Below are 8448 nucleotides of genomic sequence, written 5' to 3' on the forward strand. Positions count from 1 at the left end.
GTGACTGATTTGGATTTAATTAGATTTGGTTTCTGAAAATGCATCAGACTAAATGTTCAGTTTCCCAAGAAAGGGGAATAACTGTTCAGTTAACTGCTTTAGAAATGTAGTATCCATAGTTATCAACCTAAAACTATTGTTGGGGAACAAAGCTCTGTTCTCCAGCTTGTAGTCTTTGGCCTTCATTCTGCAAACACTTAGGTACATACTTACGCTTCAGTTGGCTCTGGATTGCTCCTGTGCATCAAGAAATAAGCATAAATTGTTTGCAGGATTAGGGGTCTTTAAGAAACAGTTAATCAGCTGCTTACCATTAGAAAAGACATGTTTTTACAACTCCTGATTTCCCTGCCTATATGTTCTTTTCTTGCAATTTTACCTGTCAAAATTGAAAGCTTTTCCCAGTCTATTTGTATTTATGTAATGTCCATCACACTCACTGTGTTACTTACATAAAAAGCTGAAGGAATGAGACTCCAACTATAACCATCTAAAATACATCTGAAAATACTGGTAGTTATTTTCCAGATTAAAACCCAGAATTTCTTAATATGTTTCACAAAAAAAAAAAAAAAAAAAAAGTTTTTGCAAGCATCTTCTCCATGCCTACCCCAAATCTCTCCAGTGTGGGGATTTAAAAAAATAAATACAAGCTCTGCTCCACTTTATACAAATACATGAGTTTTCACAGTGAAAACAAAGCCACTTATCTTTCCAAAGGTGGTATGGAACATGCTTGAGCAACTGAATTGAATAAAAGGAAGTTTTGAAAGTCTTTTAAATGTGTTCCCCCAGGGAAGTAATGTGCTGAATGGACTTAGTGTCATCTTTAAGTAATTTCACTAAACTAGCTTTTTGTAACTCTGACTTGCAACTATCTTATGTAGCAGAGCATCTTCAAAATATGTCAGGGTGTCCATGTAGTTGTTGGAACATCTGCAAAAGAGTGGTGCATGTGGTAAAACAACTAAAAAGCAGTAAAACTGTATGTTACCCTGTTACTCCACTGTATGTTTTCTGGCATTTGCTATGCCCGTTTTTTTTGGTATTGCTCGTTTATTGTCACCATTCCCCACCATATTGTTCACTTAGCAATAAGTCTGTCTCCTTTTAATATGCCTTTCTCCTCAGCCAAATGTGCAGTCTGCACGCAATTCATTCCTTTGAAGGCACCAGTGAGTTTGACCTTTTCTGTATACATACATACATATGTAGCTTGTAATCTGTTTTAGTGTAAACACATCATTATATGATATTTTCATTGGGGTGAATCAAATAATAAGTGATGTTTTCTTTTTTTAATTTTTCAGAACATCTTCCTAAATTACAAGCCAGATCCTATTCAGCATCAAGGTAATGTAATAGTAAAATTATATCTCCTTGGTAATTTAGATATGCTTTTTTCTCAAATGTATGTGTGTGTGTACATTATAATCTGAAGAAGAAGGAGAGGAATGAAGAATAAAACCTGAGGAAAAGGTGATTGTGTCCCTCTTGCAAAAAACCACAGGGTTTGACTGTTTCAGACACCATTGTGTTGAGTGTCTGGCAGGACTTTGGTAGAATTCTCAAGAACAAGCTCACACACCTGTGAATCTGGTAGGAATGTCGATTCCCTTCTGGAGGCACTGGTCTCCGAGTCCAACCTTAAGATGTTTTCTGACTATATATAAATACCACACAGTTAGCTGGCTGAACACTGAGAATCTTGATTAAATTGAGGTGGTTTGGGCTGCAAATGGACCTGCTGTAAGACTGTACAGCTCTCAGGTTTTGGAGTTTGTTTTATACTTTTGTCTTTGCAGTTCAAACTTATATCAGCCAGGAAAATTGTGGTTTGTATTTAACATTGTGGAGTTCCCTGCCTGTCCCGCTAGACCAGTCTCACGGAAAGGAGTATGTACAGGATGGCTTGCTGAGTTAGTTGCACCTCTACTGCACCCCAATAAAAATACTCTGGATACAAAAGGAGGATGCTCTTCAACTGAAAAGGTATGAGTATTAGATCTAAACTCCTTAACCATTAAATTTATGCGTGTTTCTTTGTTCAGTGCTCTGATGTAATGCGGGTGTTTTGGCAGTATACACCTTCATTTTGCAGTTCTACCTTATGTATAAGTTTGCCCTTCCCTCTGTAACATGTCTAGAACTTCATTGCTAAGTTGCTAAACTGAAATTTTACTTTATCTATGGATATGTGAGTTGTGAAACTTCCCACTGCTGAAAGGCCAGAGTTGTTTTCTGTCCTCACTGTAGTTCTAAGCAAGTCTTGGAGGATGTTTTCATGGACTAAAATACCACTGTGCAATTAAATAGTTATAACTGTTAGTGTTGTAGAAGAGAGGCACTTTTTCACTTCCACACTTGTAGAAGAGAGGCACTTGGTCACGGGTCGCAGATAATAGGGGTGAAATAGTAAAACTCAATTCTTGTCGGGTCTCGCAGTTTACACAGGCCAAGTTATTGAAGATGACACAGGGGACAGTTGTCTGTGGTATTTCTGATGTGCATCAAAAATGTTTTGCATGGTGGGTATTACTAGAAGGTACTTTTTTTTTTGGCCTCTTTTCCTTCACGGCAGAGAATGTATGTAATTAATCGGTCTCAAAGTTATTAGGTGTAAGCCAATTATTAAAAATTTGGAATTCTACTGTATAATTAATATGATAAAAGAACTACTGCCAGTCTAATCTCTATTTGATTAAGAAAAATGGAAGCAAGCATTGAATTTGATTACAAGAAAACTGTGCCAATAATTCAAGGTGTTTATCTGGCAAAATGGAAGGAAAACCCATAACAAGTTATCTTCAGTTTTTAACATTCAAAGGCAAACTGATTAATATGTGCACCATATATCTTATTCCAGTATTCACATCTGCTCTTTATTTCGAGTATAGTTGGTTTGCAGTATATTAAAAATCAAACATGAAAAGGAGGTGGAGTTAAAAAAAAGGATTATTACAAAATGAGTCTGAATAAAGTTCAGAACTATTTGCATCTGCTGTGCAAGCTAGAATTCAGCATAGATAAATGTGCAGCAATACATGTAGATTGCAGAAATATGTGGAATACCAATAGAAAATAGATGAGTGTGATCTTATGCAAAAATACCTTAGACTAATTGAAGACACTTTACAGTATAAATGTGTTTACCATCTGCAGTATTTTTTAATGGAATGACCAGTTTGGAATCGTTAATAGGGAAAATAGCCTCCTAACTCAAATGTGGTTTGAAGTAGTAAGTATAGTAGAAATACAAATATTGCCCCCCAACAGCAAGAATTATACTATTTTTTTTATCATCATGAAAACAGAAAAATAATCCTGTGTTAACGTCGTAGTCTCTGTAGTGAATTAAATGATAAGAAATGAGTCATGCTAAACCACTCGGATTTACAGAACAAAGTTTAAATAACTTGGTCTAGTGCTTCACTCCTTCCTTAAACTTGAAAGTAAATTCAAATCCTTTCATAATTAATATGCAAAATACATAGGATGTTTGCTTATGACTGTAATGGATGAAGCTCTGCTATGGCTGCTGCTGAGTCTTGAGTAATCTTTTAAAGAACTGAAAATAGTCATCTCTTGCTTTCTATACATTATGTTAGCCATGCCTCAGAGAACAGTTGTGGAGCTCCTATGAGAATTATATTTAGACTTTCTTTCAGACACAGATCTGAAGATCGGAATTAGAGTTTATCGGTGGAATGATATAAGCCACTTTCCAAGATCTTTGAGCAGTTATCTGCCTCCCCTCACCTATACGTGTTTTTGGAGATCATGTAAAACTTTTATGAAAATTAAGAAAGCAAGCTCAGTATCAGTAGTCTTCAATTCATTATAAACAAATCCTCACCTCCACAGGAATATTCTTAGATGTCCACAATGTTAAAAAAAAAAAAAGTTGAGTTGCCTATAATAGCAATGAACTAACTTTACGTCCTTTCAAGTACCACCACCAAACTTTCTATGAATTCTGTAACAGTATTCCCCAAATTTGTGGTGCAGTCAGCTTTCATATTCAGAAACTCACATTTGTATGGTTTTCCCTAATTTTTCTCCAGATGGATTAATAGGTTTGTAAATACAATGTTGTTTGGTTTGGGTTTTTTTCAGAAACTCATTTGAAATTTTATTCTAAATGTGTGTGGTATTAAAAATAAACTCTGAAGCTCAGGATTTGGAAGGGTGTGTGGACACATACGTTATTTAAATATCCCTGAAGTTGCTAAAAATTTCATTGTATTTTCAATGCTTAAAAATATTCTTCAATTGTATTCTATCTAATTTCATTTTAGATATCTATTTTTGCTCGTCCAAACAATACTTTCCACTTACCTGCAGACCCATCTGTCCCGTTCATGATGGTTGGTCCAGGAACAGGAATTTCACCATTTATTGGTTTCCTACAACATAGGTATGTACCAAGTTGTTCCCTGGAAAGCAGCCTTTTTATGTTGAAGAAAATACAGCCTCAGGTTTTGAGTAAAAATGCAGTTAATCTTTTTATTTTATTTTTTATTCTTCTTTTTACTTTTTGTAATTGTGGTATGCTGATTAGAAAGAGTCTTACTGATTTTAAATGAGCAGTGCTTGTGTATTTATTTGTTTTTCAACTGAGTACAACTTGCACTTTCATCTGACTGTATTTAATATCCAGAGTGGATACATGAGGAATTGGGTGAATTGCAGAAATGGTAGTCAGAAATTAAATCCTTTTATCTGTGTGTTGCTAGTGGAAGTCCTGTACGAGGTTGGTAGTTTTTAGAAACAGTGTTGATTGGCTTAAGTTTGGTATTCAAAATCCTTTTCCTTCAGAAGTGGCATCTATATTAAAAACCTTGGCATGATGATTATCAAGTTTTCTCCCACATTCACTTACTTCTGTGTGTTTACACATTTTGATGTTTTAAGATGAGGAGCTTGGAACCCTCACCTGGGCAGTAGTCTTAGATTTCATGGGTTTGTATTTGAGGGGAGGCAGATACTTTTTTTTTTTTTACTTTTTTTTTCTTTTTTTTTTTCCCCCCCCAACTCCAGCAGGGTAATTTTTCAAGGCAAAGAGATGCTTGTTCAAAATGTGACAGATACCACATCACCAAGAATATATAAAAACATGATCATTTGGAGGAAATGAAGAATGGGAAGAGTGGAATATTTGGGTGGGAGTGGTTGCAATTTTTATAGGTAACCAACACATATCATTCCTACGTGACTCATCAGTTCCAGCAAGATAATGAAGTTTTTTGCATCCTGTAACAATTATTTTTAAACCATTTTATTTGAGAGAAAAGTGAAATTTTGACATGATGTTTCTGTCTCCATGCTTCTGCTTGAACCAAATCATTCTGTACAATCCTTACTCCTTACTTTTAACTCCCAAATATAGCTTTATCTCTCAGACGTATTTTGCATTTTATTTTAAAGGATTCATAGCATTTCATAAGCATTTGATCAGTGATAAATGAAATCTCTGTCTCAAAATGTAACTGAAAGTTGCAGCTAAAACCCCTCTAAAGTAATACCGTCAGCATTATTTCAAGAAAATGTAATAACTCTTCTGATGATGTGGTAGTAAATGGATTGTTATTCATAAAGTCTAGCAAGTTTCTACAGCATGCTAAAACTGCTTTGTGCTGAGTTGTCCCGGGTGTTTTTACAATGAAGGCTTCCAATGAAGGATAAAGGGTAGTGATCTCCTTGTTTAGCAGTCAGGATTGTTTTGTGAGATGTTTGGAAATGTCAGTCTTGACTATTCCAATATGAAACTGTGGCAAAAAAAAACCCCTTTGAAGTTGATTGATATTGAGCTGGGCCAAAAGTGACTAGTCAAGAAAATCAAAGGAGGAGGGTTTGACTGTGATTTACCTTAAGTCATTTCACATTTCTGCCAATCCAGAGGTTTATTAAAGCACTGCTTCAAATGAGAATTAGGTTATAGACATTTTAGATTTTGCACTTGATAAAACAGGATTGGAATTTTTTTTTTTTTATTTTTTTTTTTTGTCTGTTTAGGCAGAAGCTCAGAGAAGAACATACAGACTGGGAATTTGGAGAGACATGGCTGTTTTTTGGTTGTCGGCATCAGGATCGAGACTATTTGTTCAAGCAAGTTCACTATTTAACATTCATTTTGTATTAATGAGGGAATGTTTATCCTCTGAGCCATTACTAAACAGTTTTTATTGCCTTTCAGAGATGAGCTCAAATGTTTTCTTGAAAATGGCACGTTAACTTATCTTAAGGTTTGTTTCTCAAGAGACTCTTCAACTGCAGAAGTAGCCCCGCCTAAATATGTGCAAGATGTCATTAGGCTTTATGCTAAGGAAGTTGCCAGAGTCCTGCTGAAAGAGAGAGGTTACTTCTATGTATGTGGGTGAGTAGAATGGAGATGGACTGTCTTAGAAAGAACAGAGTTAGCAGAAGTTTGAGGCTTTAGAAAGGCTTAGAGCTGTCTGAAAGAGGACCAACATGGTCGTGAAAGAGCCTTCCTGGAATGCTAGAATTTCATCACTATGTCAGTTTTTTCCAATATAGTCTTGAAAGTATAGCTTGTAACCACACCGTTCCACTGGTTGCTTTAGTCACTTATTATTTCTTTTTCCTTTTTAGTATTGAATTAAGCTATAGGAGGTTTCAAGCTAATAGATTTCTTTCTTGAGAAAACGACACATTTAAATACATGTGATGATAAACTGCACAGCTGCGAGATAGCAGCAGTCTTCTGCTGTGTTCCAGGCTTGAGTGGGCCAGAATGCTAAAGCTCTGTAATAGTAATATATTTTACGGTGGGAAGTTTTCTTTGTGGCTGTGTAACTTACCTTGAGGTTTGAGATTTTTAGGAATTTTGTTGGTAAATGGACAGACCAAATATAGAGTCCAATGTCAATAAATGTCAGCTATTTGTATTAAAAATAGCATTATTGAGGGGTTGGTTTGGTTTTGGGTTTTTTTGTTTTTTTTTTTAAATTGGAAACATATGGTGATATAATGATAAAAATTACTTCAGCAGGTCCAGTTCTTCCTAAAAGAAAACAATTATTCTGTGAGAGCGCAAGGATTCCAAGGGTTTTTTTCTTATAAATGACAGCATGCTGAAAACTTTTTAGTGTTTGATTGAGAGAAACCCTTGTTACTGTCAATGCTCAGCTACATGAAATCTCAGTGAGAATCCTGCCATACAATATACAAGCTATGTTTTTGTTTGAGAGGTTTTTTTAATGCCTCTTCTCCAATATTATCCTACCTCTGAAGCTATTGCTAAAAGGAAAAATACACTCTTATGCATTTTCCTCCTCTTTCTTTTCTTTTTTTTTTTTTTTTTTCCAGAGATAAGAAGCATATGGCTGATGGTGTAAGTGATGCTATAGTGGACATTTTAAGCATGGAAATGGAAGTTGACAAATTGGAAGCAATGAAAATCCTGGCCATGCTTCGAGAAGCAAAACGATATTTGCAGGATGTTTGGAGCTAAATATTTAGCTTTTCCTGTGCCTTTGTAACACAAAAGATGTCATTTCACACACATGCTTTTGACTAAAAGTTATTGTCAAAAGTGCTGTCTGTAGTCACTCAAATCTTAACTTTCTCTATTGACCTTTCAAGCAAGAATATGAAACCTTTTAAATGTCAACAAACCAGGCTGCCTTTTGAAGTGTATGGTTTTTTAACAATATTACATAATGGACTGTCTCAGTGCCTTGATTCTCTCATTTTAAGATTGGTTTAATGTAGAAAGTAAAAACAACTTCACTTCTACGAGTATAATTGTATGTTTACATTGCATCATGTATTTTTTCCTATAATGTATGCATAAAGAAGCTACAGAGTAGCTACACACTGATCTGTGCATCATGAAATATATTACTGACTTGCCAAGACTTATTTGAACACTTCCTAGATACTTCCTGAGACTATTTGTATTTTTTCAGCTTGCACAATGACAATAACTGCCAAAAGGAATGAATATTCAGAATGTTGCACAGAAAGCTTACTGCAGAATTTCAACTCTCAAGTTTTCTTTAAATACTTAGCTTTTTCATTCCATCATTACATCATATCTCAAAGTTTTGCCACACTCCATGCTAATCCTTATTAGATTTTCCTGCATAATTCTTTTGAAAAATATAGATCCATAGAATCATAGGATATCCTGAGTTGGAAGGGACCTATAAGGATCATCGAGTCCAACCGCTGGCCCTACACAGGACCAGCCGAATCAGAGCATATGACTGAGAGCGTTGTCCAGCCGCTTCTTGAACTCAGTCAAGCTCGGTGCTGTGACCACTTCCCTGGGGAGCCTGTTCCAGTGCCCAACCACCCTCTCAGTGAAGAACCTTTTCCTGATATCCAACCTAAACCTCCCCCATCGCAGCTTCCTGCCGTTCCCTCGGGTTCTGTCACTGGTCACCAGAGGGAGGAGACCAGCGCCTGCCCCTTCGCTCCCCC

At 35.9% G+C, this 8448-nt stretch overlaps 1 protein-coding gene across 2 annotated transcripts in view; it reads left to right on the plus strand.

Annotated features, from left to right (window-relative positions):
• Window positions 1-7878, plus strand: part of MTRR (5-methyltetrahydrofolate-homocysteine methyltransferase reductase) — a 34264-nt gene extending 26386 nt beyond the window's left edge. For both annotated transcript variants that reach the window (XM_075744781.1, XM_075744782.1), the window contains 6 exons: window positions 1311-1353; window positions 1806-1992; window positions 4299-4417; window positions 6016-6108; window positions 6197-6376; window positions 7330-7878. In XM_075744781.1, coding sequence (XP_075600896.1) covers window positions 1311-1353; window positions 1806-1992; window positions 4299-4417; window positions 6016-6108; window positions 6197-6376; window positions 7330-7474 — 767 coding nt within the window. In that variant the 3' untranslated portion in view covers window positions 7475-7878. The remainder of the gene's footprint in view (window positions 1-1310; window positions 1354-1805; window positions 1993-4298; window positions 4418-6015; window positions 6109-6196; window positions 6377-7329) is intronic.
• The last annotated feature ends 570 nt before the right edge of the window (window positions 7879-8448 follow it).

Source organism: Balearica regulorum, chromosome 2 (assembly GCF_011004875.1).
Source record: "Balearica regulorum gibbericeps isolate bBalReg1 chromosome 2, bBalReg1.pri, whole genome shotgun sequence".
In the NCBI taxonomy this organism is placed as follows: domain Eukaryota; kingdom Metazoa; phylum Chordata; class Aves; order Gruiformes; family Gruidae; genus Balearica; species Balearica regulorum.